The 14484-nt window shown below is 40.7% G+C and overlaps 1 protein-coding gene across 1 annotated transcript in view; it reads left to right on the plus strand.

Moving 5' to 3' along the window:
• Positions 1-9808, plus strand: part of LOC135513884 (secreted frizzled-related protein 1-like) — a 30230-nt gene extending 20422 nt beyond the window's left edge. Inside the window, exon 3 of the mRNA XM_064936876.1 lies at positions 7653-9808. Coding sequence (XP_064792948.1) covers positions 7653-7978 — 326 coding nt within the window. The 3' untranslated portion in view covers positions 7979-9808. The remainder of the gene's footprint in view (positions 1-7652) is intronic.
• Positions 9809-14484: the final 4676 nt, after the last annotated feature.

Below are 14484 nucleotides of genomic sequence, written 5' to 3' on the forward strand. Positions count from 1 at the left end.
ACTGTAACGGCGTTCGTCTGTTGAAGGATAAGTGGACCAAAATGCAGCGTGGTGGTTACTCATGTTCTTTAATGAAAAATGACTCGACATGAAAATAACTTGAAAATACAAAACAACAAACGGAACGTGAAAACTTATACAGCCTATCTGGTAACAACAAACAGACAGGAACAATCACCCACGAAATACTCAAAGAATATGGCTGCCTAAATATGGTTCCCAATCAGAGACAACGATAATCACCTGACTCTGATTGAGAACCGCCTCAGGCAGCCATAGACTATGCTATACACCCCCAAGACAAAACACACCACAAAAAACCCATGTCACACCCTGGCCTGACCAAATAAATGAAGACAAACATAATATATTTCGACCAGGGCATGACAAATACGTTGTGGTTAGCTAGCTTGGAGGAAGTATTTAGTATTGTGTGCATTGTCTGTGCACTTGGCTAGAAAATGCCATTTTTTTAAATCTATTTTTTTGTTTGCTTTTCCACGTACAATCGGTAGGTTCTTCACTACCGAGTCGGCACGGAGCAGGTTCCGCTTTATTTCTTGCAAGAGAAGGAACGGCCTCCCACTGTGATAGGTATCTATCGGCAGTCTATTGGCAGTGAGATGCTCGGTGTGTTTCATGCTTTAGTTATTCAAGTCTTTATAGAAGACCATGTTGCATTTTAAGTAGGGGCCTATTTAGTTCAGATATAGTAGCCTATATTTCTTGTACCAGTCTTTACCCCTACCTGTTAGCTACACTGATAATAATGTAATTTTAGTTACATGTAGGCCTATGAATATACATTTTTTTATCAGATATTCAAAGACAGATCATTCAGAACTAAAATCTCAAGCAGCAGTCATTTTACCAAGTGCAGGTGAAAATTCCTGTATTAATAGATCACAAGGTGGTCACTAATCTGGTCATCACAGCAACCTACCAAATGTTTTCCTTAAATTACCGTGTATCAAGTTCACCTTCACTGGTGTAGTAGTCTATTTTACTACCACGCAGTAGCCTACATTACATTTGCGCGGGGAGATGAAGAGGTTGGCCTATACCCATAATGGCTGAGTCTGCATCTCAAAATACATTTTATGCTCGCATCGAGGCAAGCATCACTGAAGCATGCATGAGAGCCGTTCTGGACGGCTGTGTGATCACGCTATCGGTAGCCGACGTGAGCAAGACCTTTAAGCAGATCAATATTCACAAAGCCGCAGAGCCAGACGGATGACCAGGATGTGTACTCGGAGCATGCGTTGACCAACTGACAAGTGTCTTCACTGACATTTTCAACCTCTCCCTGACCGAGTCTGAATATCTACATGTTTCAAGCAGACCACCTTAGTCCCTGTGCCCAAGGACTCGAAGGTAACCTGCCCAAATGATTACCGTCCCATAGCACTCATGTCTATAGCCACGAAGTGCTTTGAAAGGCTGGTCATCATCCCGGAAACCCTAGACCCACTCCAATTCACATTCCACCCCAACAGATCCACAGATGACACAATCGCAATCATGCTCCTGGACAAAAGGAACACCTTTGTGAGAATGCTGTTCATTGACTACAGCTCAGCGTTCAACACCATAGTGCCCACAAATCTCATCACTAAGCTAAGGACTTATGGGACTAAACACCTCCCTCTGCAACTGGATCCTGGACTTCATGACGGGCCGCACCCAGGTGTTAAGGGTAGGTAACAACACATCCGCCACGCTGATCCTCAACACTGCGGCCCCTCGGGTGCTGGGGCCCCTCGGGTGCATGCTTAGTCCCCTCCTGTACTCCCAGTTCACCGACAACTGCGTGGCCAAACACAACTCCAACACCATCATTAAGTTTCCTGATGACACAACAGTGGTAGGCCCGATCACCGACAACGATGAGACAGCCTATAGGGAGGAGGTCAGATATCTGTCAGTGTGGTGCCAGGACAACAACCTCTCCCTCATTGTAGGCAAGAAAAAGGAGCTGATCGTGGACTACAGGAAATTGCGGGCCGAACAGGCCCCCATTAACATCGACAAGGCTGTAGTGGAGCGGATCGAGAGTTTCAAGGTTCTTGGTGTCCACATCCCCAACAAACTAACCAGATCCAAACACACCAAGACAGTCGTGAAGAGGGCATGACAGCACCTTTTCCCCCTCAGGAGACTGAAAATATCTTCAAAAAGTTCTACAGCTGCACGATCGAGAGCATCCTGACCGGTTGCATCACCGCCTGGCATGGCAACTGCTTGGCCTCCAACCGCAAGGCACTACAGAGGGTAGTGCTCACGGCCCAGTACATCACTGGGGCCAAGCTTCCTACAATCCATAACCTATATAATAGGAGATGTCTGAGGAAGGCCCAAAAAATTGTCAAGTCATACACTGTTCTCTCTGCTACCGCACAGCAAGATGTACCGGAGCGCCAAGTCTAGGACCAAAAGGATCCTTAACAGCTTCTACCCCCAAGCCATAAGACTGCTGAACAATTCATCAAATGGCCACCAGACTATTTACATTGACACCCCCCTTTGTTTCTACACTGCTGCTACTCGCTGTTTATTATCTACTTACATGTTCAAAATAACTAATTGACTCGGTACCGGTACCCCCTGTATATACCCTCGTTATTGTTATTTTGTATTATATTACTTTCTATTTTTACTTTAGTTTATTTAGTAAATATTTTCATAACTCTTTCTTGAACTGCATTGTTGGTAAACGGCTTGTAGGTAAGCATTTCTCAGTAAGGTCTACTGTTGTATTCGGAGCATGTGACAAATACAAATTGATTTGAAATGACACCCTATTCCCTATATTGTAAACTACTTTTGACTTGGGTCCTGGTCAAAAGTAATATGTACGGAATAGGGTGTCATTTGGGACTCATCCATGGAGGCTGAGATTTGGACCACCATGGGGTTGACTCGTGTACCATTTCAAGAGGTGAGGTGGAGGAACCAAGAAGATTAGGAGGTTAAATTAAGTTTAGTGAAAGATCAGACTGATTTAAGACAATTCAGAGGTAAGATTTGGAGAGCTATAAGTGAATAAAAACGGATTATGATTATTCAGACATTTGGTGGGTTGAAAATTGTGGCAATACTTGGCCTTATATCAAGGAACAATGAGAGTCTGGGTTATAATGTACTGTAGCATCAAAGGTTCCACTTTCGTTCAGTAACCAATCAGTGGTGGTATTGAAGTGGGAGTAGTAGTAGTGGAATAGACGGGTGGCAGTGGAGGCTGCTGAGGGGAGGACAGCTTATAATAATGGCTGGAATGAAGTGTCGTGGCTGGAATTGAGTGAATGGTATCAAACACAACCATGTTTGATTCTATTCCGACCATTATTATGAGCCATTCTCCCCTCAGCAGCCTCCACTGACGGGTGGGTTGTTTGCCAATTAGCGAATTTGAGCCATATTGTGACCGTTCAGAATCCTAACAACACACAGCCTTCAGCCTCCGAGATGTGTGCGCATAATTTTTGCAAAGTTGTCATGCCTCCCATCCATTGAACTTAAAGGTATGGTATGGTTGCAAAATAGTAACTTTCCCAACATGTCCAGGTCTTCCAGAAAGCCTGGTTGGAAGATTCCCGGAACCAGAAGAGATAAGCAGGAAATTCGGAATCGTTCAACCAGGATTTGTGGAAAACACTAGGAATTTGGGGGAAGTTACGAGAATTTTCCAACTCTAGGTGGTGCATTTCACAAATAGATCATTAATCTCACTCAATATATTTGAAGTCTAGCTCACTGAGGTACAGGGCCACTTCCCTAAAAGCCTATGCGACAGAGAGAGGAGGTACTCAAGGGGGGGAAAAAACAAGTCCTGTTACAGCTGGAGGGGCACAGGGCAGACAGGCAGTAATTTGAACATTCCTGTCCATGGAAAAGGACAGCAAATGTAAACTGATCAGTTCCCATAGAGATTAATACGTCTGGATGCTGTCTCTTAGTCATGAAACACATAAATACTTTTCCTAACATAACTACCCCCAAGACCTTGCAGGGTGAGGTTGATATAGAATAGCCATACCTCTGGCAATGTCACCCTATTTCCTTTATAGCGCACTACTTTTGACCAGGACCTATAAGGCTTAGATTAAAAGTAGTGCCATATATAGGGAATAGGGTTCCATTTGAGATGCAGATGCATTCACTGTGTAATCCCTCTAATCTTTCCTTAATGGTCCTGGGCATCTGGGGCCTAGCTATCTAACCACGGATACCCTCTGCTCTGCAACCCAACCCTTCTGCCTGCCATCTTTCCTCAGAGCCGCAGGCTCTGGTACAATGCATACACAATGTTTATGACTGTCATTCTGTTCTGACATTAAATATTAACACAGCTAAAAGGAAAAGTGGCTAACCACAGTCTTCAGGCTAACCATAGTCCTCAGTAGGGGTGTGCCGACATGGACATACTCGTATTCTTAATCGTATCTGTAAATTGACAGTCGGATCGGTTGATACTCGTGATCAGAAAATCAGAAAAAAAAACGGAAGTGTTTTAATATGACTAAATAGATTTTGGCAAAATACTACTCTGCATGTTCTCACTGCAAAAAATCAACAGATTTTTCACACACACACCCTTCCCCACGGAGCAGTGTGTGTATTTATGCATGTCTGTGTCCTCAACTTGCAGCGGACAGCCAAATTTCCTGGCACTAAGTCAGATTGCACATCAGCATTTCATCTGTTTTCCTTGCCCTTGCCCCACTAGTTAGATATTATGCACATTGATCGCTTGATAACAATTGTCCTTGCCATGTGATTCATATAGTAGCAGGCAGCAGCAATCTAAATGATCAGACCGAAAACATGCAGGAAAAAGTGATTGTGTCAAATTATGAAGCGAGTGGATGGAGAAATACACCATCACTCTATCCAATCACAGCAGCGTACAGTGTACAGCCCACCCTTCTCTTTACAGACAGGCAAACTAGCCATTTTTTCCCCCGATCAAGGATAAAAAAAAAATACTTGGATCATAATCGCATCCAGAATATTGCCCAAATTCATTACGATACTTGTTTACTCCGCACACTCCTCTTCCTCAGGCTAACCATAGATATGATACAACATGCTGAACTTGCCCACGAGCTACATATTTACCGCGACACACAGTACCTCCATAAAGTATTCATACCCATTGACTTATTCCACATTTTGTAGTGTTAAAGCCTGATTTCAAAATGGATTACATTTATATGTTTTTCTCACCCATCTACAGTACACACAATACCCCATGATGACGAAGTTAATTAAAGGGTGTTTCTCATTATGCATACTACCGTGCTCTACAATCTCATGTTCCCCCTATTGTATTACCTCACGCTTCATCTCCCCATTCACTGAACCTTCTTCCAACATATACACAAAGCAACCGTTTTACTTCATAACTATCAGCTAGCTATATGTGAATCATAATAATCTAGCTCACCAGATATTTAACAGGCAAAAATGACCTCATAATAATATTTTTCAAGTTAATGTCAATTCTTCGTGGGTAGGTAGCTAACAATTCTTTGTGGCTATCTGGCTAGATAACAGTACTAGATAACCCTATTTATTCATTATGGGCTTGCAATCTAAAGTACGTAGGCAGGTAAACATGCCACATTTAACACTGCATGTATTTATTAATGTATCAAGATAAAATATTGTAGTCAAGCAACATATGATATGTGAATAAGCATCATTTCATTCCGAAGTCGGAGTGTATTTTCTCTCGTTTCAGCTCAAATAACTGCCGCCATTGATTGAAAAAAAAAATGTAATTTTTATGTGGTCGCATCATATTTCTTTGCATACTTTCCATTGAAGCTTGCATCGACGCATGCTTCAAAATATGTACAAACGGAGCCCTCTATGCTCCGCTTCGCATACTTTGATTTGGACTCTGACGCTCCCATGCTCCAAATTGTGTGCTCAGAGCACGATAGTAAGCATTTTGAGGAGCACTGCATGTCTTTAGAAAGTTTAGCAAATATATTGAAAATGAAATACAGAAATGTCTCATTTACATACTGTAAGTATTCAGACCCCTTTGCTATGACACTCCAAATTGAGCTCTGGTGCATCCAATTTCCTTTGAGCATCCTTGGTGTCATTATAACTTGAATGGAGTCCACCTGTGGCCAATTCAATTGTTTGGACATGATTTAGAAGGAAACACACCTGTCTATATAAGGTCCCACAGTTGACACTGCATGTCAGAGTAGAAACTATATCATGAAGTCCAAGGAACTGTCCTTATATCTCTGAGAGATAAGGCTCATCACAATTCTATCTGGTTAATGGTTTAAAATAATTTCTAGAGTGTTGAAAGAGAACAGTGGTCTCCATCATTTGGAAATTGAAGAAAATATGGAACTATCCAGACTCTCCCTAGTTCTGCCCATCCAACCAAACTGAGCATCTGGCAAGAAGGACCTTGGTCAGGGAGGTGACCGACAGCCCAATGACCATTCTGACAGAACTACAGAGTTCCTTGGCTGAGATGGGAGAACCTGCCAGTCTCTACAGCACTTCACCAATCTGGGCTTTATGGTAGAGTGGCCAGATGGAAGCAACTCCTGAGTAAAAGGCACATGACTCTGAGATCGTAAGGCAAAATATTATGTTATCTGATGAGACAAAAATGTAACTCTTCGCTATGTCTGGAGAAAACCAGGCAGAGCTCATCACCCTTTTAACCCCATCTCAATGGTGGTGGCAGCTTGCTATGGGGATGCTTTTCAGCGGCAGGGACTGTGAGACTGGTAAGGATAGAGGGAACAACGAATGGAGCAAAATACAAGCAAAGTCTTGACGAGAACCTCCTTCATAGTGTAAATGACCTCCAACAGGACAATGACCCCGAGCAAAGAGCCAATTCAACACTGAAATGGCTTCAGATCAAGAATGTGAAAGTCCTTGAGTGGCCCAGCCAAAGCTCAGACTTGAATCCCATTGAAAATCTGTGGAAAGACTTGAAGCCTGCTGTTGACCGCCGCTCCCCATCTAACTTAACAGAGCTTGAGAAAATCTGCAAGGAAGAATGGGAGTAAATCACCAAATCCAGATGTGCAAAGCTGATACAGACGACTCAAAGCAGTAATCAAAGCTATAGGTGCTTCTACAAAGTATTGACTCGGGTGTGAATACTTATGTAAATGAATATTTCTGTATTTCGTTTTCAATACATTTGCTAAAATGTCTAAACACATTTTCATTTTGTCATGATGGGTTATTGTGTTTAGATGGGTGAGAAAATATATTTAATCAATGTTGAATTCAGGCTTTAACACAAGAAAATGTGAAATAAGTCCAGGGGTATGAATACTTTCTAAAGGCGCATCCCAATAGGCAAGAACTGGTTGAATCAGCATTGTCATTTCAATAACAAATAAATCTATGTGATAATGTTGAATCACGTGAAAAATTTATTGGATTTGTAAAAAGTCATCAACGTAAGGGAATTTTGTCTTTCACGCAACTTTTAACCTAAATCCAATGTCATCGTGATCTTTTTTGTTGAATTCACGTTACTTGACAACTCAACCAAATGTAAATAAAAAATAGACATTGAACTGATGTCTGTGCCCATATATTATTGTTTTTAACAACCACCTTCTTTCTTTTGATGTCTCTTTTGATCTTAGCTATCAGGACCAAGATCAAGGAGGTGAGACGGGAAGGCATGGACCGCAAGGTAATTCTGCAGAAGAGGAAGAAGCCATTGAAACTGGGAAACCTAAAGAAGAATGACCTAAAAAAGCTGGTTCTGTACCTGAAGAATGGAGCCGACTGCCCCTGCCAGCAGCTGGATAACTTAGGCAACACTTACCTGATCATGGGGCGCAAGGTGGACATGCAGTTCCTCCTGACGGGCATCCACAAGTGGGACAAGTCCAGCAAAGAGTTCAAAAAGGCCATCAAGAAACTCAAGACCCACAAGTGTCCAGCTTTCGAGAATGTCTTTAAATAATCAGACCCAACTTTTTTTAGAAGCATCTCATCATCATGATACACAAGAACTTGCACAACCAACAATCCACATTTTCTTTTTGTTCATATATAAACTGTATATCTTTCTATATTTACAGTCCTGCTTTAATTTTTTCCACCATCCATTTTGCAGTGGAGCGTTGTGATCATTGAGACCTCCTGCCATAGTGGTTTCCAGTTATCTGAAAAAGTTAATGACACTGCACCCTCTTCCTCCTCTATTGAAATTCAGTGAGTTCTGCTGAAGTGGATGGACTTGCTTCTCTTGCTCTGAACATGGATAAGTAGATCATAGAATCATCAATTAGATCACATTGAATAGATTATACAGAATCAATAATAACGTGTATTTTAGCTTTAAAAGCCACATCATAGAGGAGGCATGGATAGGGTCATTGGATAACTTATTGACGATATTATGATAGCGTGCCTTCACCTGATTGTTTCATCAAAATAATGACTGCACTACAGTTGATATTAAGAATGTCGTCCTCTTTTCACTTGCCTCATTTGTTTGACATTTTCTTTGACTTTAACAAATATATACAAATGTCAATCCAATCAATTCCAGAACATCAACTGCATCATCTGAGTGAAAATACCTTTTGCTTAATGGTACAGTATATGAATTGTACTGTGTGCCAAACTCTGTATGTTATAATGCATGCATTGTTCAGTGTTTCAATTCAATTGTACGACAGTCTCTTGAGTGGCCACTCTGGTATAGAATAATTAAATAAATCCCTTGTATTTGTATATGATGTCAGATAATATTTGACCAAAAGTTTTCTTATTGTTTTTTGTTAATGCAGTCTTCAATTGCTGTCCCTCCAGATTGATGTTTATTAAGTTTGTGACAGCTTTGAAAGTGCATATAGTTGCTTGACAAATCTGTATTTTTAATTGTTTTGTTCAGTATTGGTGGTACATCTTAGCACTATCACATTAAATTACAGATTGTTTTATGGCTGCAGTGCATTGCTGCCCGTTATGTACATACACATTTTACATAAATATAGAAAACAATGCCATGTTGTCTGGAATGGTCTTTCCATTTCAGATTGTGTGACCTATACCATTTTTGTGGAGATATTACTCCCAGTACTGCTTGCTCTCAAGCAGCTAAAGCTGGAATTAAGTATCAAGTGTGGCTTGTATTTCAATGATACCCAGAACTTATACTCATACAACACAGTAATAAAATGGGAAAGCACTGTAACGGCTGTTGGAAGGAGTGGAGGATGAAGGTGCAACGTGTTCATCTTTATTATCTGAACTGAACACTGATTAACAAAAAAACCAACGAAGAGAACGAACGAAACTGAAACAGTTGTGTCTGGTGCAGAAAGACACAAAACAGAAAACAACTACCCACACCACACAGGTGGGAAAAGGCTTCCTAAGTATGGTTCTCAATCAGAGATAACGATAGACAGCTGCCTCTGATTGAGAACCACACCTGGCCAAACACACAGAAATAGAGAACATAGAACCCACAACATAGAATGCCCACCCCAACTCACGCCCTGACCAAACCAAAATGGAGACATAAAAGGATCTCTAAGGTCAGGGCGTGACAACCACATACATGGCACAGTACTCTACAGGTTATTTTTTGGAATATCAGCTTCCTGCGTGTAATGTCTATAATGATTTTCAAACCTCCAAACTATTTGCACATGATGAGAATTCTTGGCTATGCTTGTACAGCTTGAGATTTCTTTCAGTTCTAAGATTTAAGCATACTGTGGATATCACCCATCTTGGATTTTTTTCATATTGTTGCGTTACAAAGTGGGATTGAAATAGATTTAATTGTGATTTATTTTGTCATTGATCTACACAAAATACTCCATAATGTCAAACTGAAAAGAAAATGTAAAAAAAATGTACAAAACAAATGATAAATAAAGTATAGTATTTGCATAAATATTCACCCCCTTTGCTTAGGCAAGCCTAAATTAGTTCAGGAGTAACTTTCAGATCTCCCTGAGGAGATGTGGGTGTGGAGTCAGGCGCAGGAGAAACAAGTTCTGAAGAAAAGGGCGTTTTATTCAACCAGCTCAAAAATGACAGGACACCGGACTACAGCAGTAGCCACGAAACCCCACTCCAGGGAAAAAACACCTGCTAAACATGAACCAATGAAAACGAAACCCAAACTCTCTGACAGTCAAACAAAAAATAATCCCGCACAAAACCCCAAAGGAAATGTCGAGATAAATACCCCCCCTAATTAACCAAAATGAAACAGGGTGAAACACAAAACAGACATAACCAAAAGAAAAGGAAAAAGGATTGGTGGCAGCAAGTAGACCGGCGACGACGACCGCCGAGCGCCGCCCGCACAGGGAGAGGAACATTTGACTTAACAAATCACATAATTTACATGGACTCCCTCACTCTGTAAAATAATAAGGGTTGGCATGATTTTTGAATGACTACCCCTTCCTCTGTCCGCCATACATACAGCATATATATATATATAAGGTCCTTCACTCAATTATTGCATTTCAAGCAAAGATTCAACTACAAAGACCAGGGAGCTTTTCAAAAGCCTAAAAAAATGGCAGTGATTGGTAGATGGGCAACAATAACAAATCAGACATTGAATATCTCTTTAGCATGTTCAAGTTAAGAATTATGCTGTGGATGATGTATTAAACCACCCAGACACATCAAAGGTACAGTCATCCTTCTGAACTGAATGAAACTGCTCAGGGATGTCACCACGAGGCCATTGGTGATTTTAAAATGGCTACATAGTTCAATGGCTGGGAGAGGAATTCACATTTCAGCAGGACAATAACGTATAACACAAGGCCAAATCTACATTGGTTGCTTACCAAGAAGACAGTGAACGTTCCAGTGAGTGGCCAAGTTACAATTTGGACTTAAATGTGCTTTAAAATCTATGGCAATACTTTGAAATTGCTGTCTTGCCATGATCCCCAACACCTTGACAGAATTTTGAAACAAAATAAAGGGCAAACAAACAAAGCTCTTAGACACTTACCTAATAAGACAAGCAGCTGTAATTGCTGCTAAAGGTGTTTCTAACATGTATTGACTCTAACATGTATTGGTGAATTCTTATCTAATGAAGGTACTGTATATTAGCGTTTTATTTGTCATTATTCTTGTAAAAAAACATCTTTCACTTTGACATTACAGAGTGTTTTGTGTAGTGTTGACAAATGACAATTAAATATGTTTTCATCCCACTTTGTAACACAAAATGTGAAGAAATCCAAGTGGGGTGAATACTTCTGATAGGTACTGTATATGTAGAACATGGTACAATCTAGACCTTCCAAAGGGCTCTGCTCCGTGTCGACCTGAGGCTTGTGTGTTTGCCGTTTTGTTAAAGTATTCACAGAGCCATAAACAACATTTCCCCACGGGATGGTAAAAGTCATTATTTCATCTTAAAGAACTGACACGCTGACACAAACCTGAGCCCTCACACATACTGTATGCACCATGTACGCAATGGGTTAACATACTGAGCTTTAGTTTTAATGCTAATGCTGACCTAATTGTCAGGGATTTGCAGTTTCCGTATAATTAGTTCCACTTCATGAGGAGGACCTCAGTTATCGCTGGCAGCGATGTATGAAGAGACTTTTAGCATAGACTGCTAGGCCACTCTTAAGAGCAGTGTCAATCTTAAAATAAGTGTGAAGTCTTAACGTTCAGTCAACTTTAATATGATGTGATGCACGTTATCTGATGCTGTAAAGACAGAAACAGGAGATCCTATGCCAGACAGAATAACTTGTGGGAGTTCAAAGTCAGTCTTCATCATGGCATGCAGGACTGTCTTGGCTGTCAAACAGATTGGAGTTGTTCTTGGTGGAGCCATATTTACATCTCCATATTTATAGAAAGAATTGATCTCTCATGCGTGCTGTTTTGATTTATTTTCGTGAGACCTTATTTTTCAAAGTATACAGATTCTTGTCTCTTCCACTAACATTCAGTGTGGTTTCACAGGCTGTTGGTTGCCTGGTATGTTGTGTATATTATACAAAATCAATTGAGATATACATCATTAACAACTCATGTTGACAGTGAAATGCTGAGGGAATAAAGCAACACTGTCTAATCAATTGTCAAAATGAAATTATTTGTTTGCAGAAGATTGTGCAGATTTGGCATGTTTCCCGTGGTGCACACGGTTTTAAAATGGGCGAGATCATTCCACTCCACACTGGAACAAGAACATAACGTCTTTACACATACGCACTACACTGTCAATATAAAAACAAGAAAATAAAAGTATGGAAATGCATGCGCTCTATTGTAAGTCGCTCTGGATAAGGGCGTCTGCTAAATGACTAAAATGTAAATGTCTCGTCACGCTAAGACGTGACATGGGTTAGATGAGTCTTACAGAGACGTCCGCTGTGAAATAAATAAACGGCTGGGGAAGAATGTATTTTTCATGGTATGGAATTGTTCCGTTTAGAGAGGTGCCCAGGCTGCACATTTGGGAGACAATCTGCCCTCCTCGCCACATCTGTAGCCTTATGGTAATTACTATCTGTTGTTGTCAGGATGCAACTCCACGCCCTTACATTAACTGGAGGAAACCGTAAAGTGTTATTTTGACTTTTTTTGGCAGCAAATGGGTCGTTGTAACCGAAGAGTGTTTTCTCTTTTCTTTACCATGGCTGAGCCTGCAGGTTTTTAAAAGTAAGGCAGTTATTTCTCTGTTCTTAATCCACGTAAGGGCCTTCAAAGACATCAAAACCATTCCTCGAACTCCAGTAAAAAACATTCTTTGTGTTTAATGGTATAGCTGTATTCTCTTGTTTTATGGAGCCCCATCAGTAACCAACAACATAAAAGGGTCATGTTAGGTGTTTGGAGTAGGCACCCATCCATGATATAAGCAGCCGTAAAATAAACTACACCAAGACATGTGAGACAAGAGAGGGAATCATGCTGAACCTTAAATCATGCACATGACTTCCACAGTACTTACATTTCAAATAAATGTTGGTTATTCATTTGGTGCTCATATATTTAGTTTTAGTACACATACAGTTGAAGTCGGAAGTTTACATACACCTTAGCCAAATACATTTAAACTCAGTTTTTCACAATCACTTACATTTAATCGTAGTAAAAATTCCCTGTTAGGTCAGTTAGGATCACCACCTTATTTTTAGAATGTGAAATGTCAGAATAATAGTAGAGAGAATTATTTAATTCAGTTTTTATTATTTTTCATCACATTCCTAGTGGGTCAGAAGTTTACATACACTCAATCCCATAGAAATGTGGGCAGAACTGAAAAAGCATGTGCGAGCAAGGAGGCCTACAGATCTGACTCAGTTACACCAGCTCTATCAGGAGGAATGGGCCAAAATTCTCCCAACTTATTGTGGGAAGTTTGTGGAAGGCTACCTGAAACGTTTGACCAAAGTTGAAAAATGTAAAGGCAATGTGACCAAATACTAATTGAGGTCAGGGCTTTGTGATGGCCACTCCAATACCTTGACTTTGTTGTCATTTCACCATTTTGCCACAACATTGGAAGGTATGCTTGGGGTCATTGTCCATTTGGAAGATCCATTTGCGACCAAGCTTTAACTTCCTGACTGATGTCTTGAGATGTTGCTTCAATATATCCACATAATGGATATATAATCTACCTCATGATGCTATCTATTTTGTGAAGTGCACCAGTCCCTCCTGCAGCAAAGCACCCCCACAACATGATGCTGCCATCACCGTGCTTCACGTTTGGGATGGTGATCTTCAGGTTGCAAGCCTCCCACTTTCTCCTCCAAACATAACAATGGTGATTATGGCCAAACCAGAGGACATTTCTCCAAAAATGTCGATCTTTGTCCCCATGTTTAGTTGCAAACCGTAGTCTGACTTTTTTTTATGGCAGTTTTGGAGCAGTGGCTTCTTCCTTGCTGAGCTGCCTTTCAGGTTATGTCGATATTTTACGACTCATTTTACTGTGGATATAGATACTTTTGTACCTGTTTCCTCCAGCATCTTCACAGGGTCCTTTGTTGTTGTTCTGGGATTGATTTGCACTTTTTGCACCAAAGTACGTTCATCTCTAGGAGACAGAACACGTCCCCTTCCTGAGCGATATGACGGCTGCGTGGTCCCATGGTGTTTATAATATTGTTTGTACAGATGAACGTGGTACCTTCAGGCGTTTGGAAATTGCTCCCAAGTATGAACCAGACTTGTGGAGGTCTACAAATTGTTTTCTGAGGTCTTGGCTGATTTCTTTTGATTTTCCCAAGATCTCAAGCAGAGAGGCACTGAGTTTGAAGGTAGGCCTTGAAATACATCCACAGGTACACAACCAATTAACTCAAATTATGTCAATTAGCCTATCAGAAGCTTCTAAAGCCATGACATAATTTTCTGGAATTTTCCAAGCTGTTTAAAGGCACGGTCAACTTAGTGTATGTAAACTTCTGACCCACTGGAATTGTGATACAGTGAATT

This window comes from Oncorhynchus masou, chromosome 25 (genome assembly GCF_036934945.1).
Source record: "Oncorhynchus masou masou isolate Uvic2021 chromosome 25, UVic_Omas_1.1, whole genome shotgun sequence".
NCBI classification, from domain to species: Eukaryota; Metazoa; Chordata; class Actinopteri; order Salmoniformes; family Salmonidae; genus Oncorhynchus; species Oncorhynchus masou.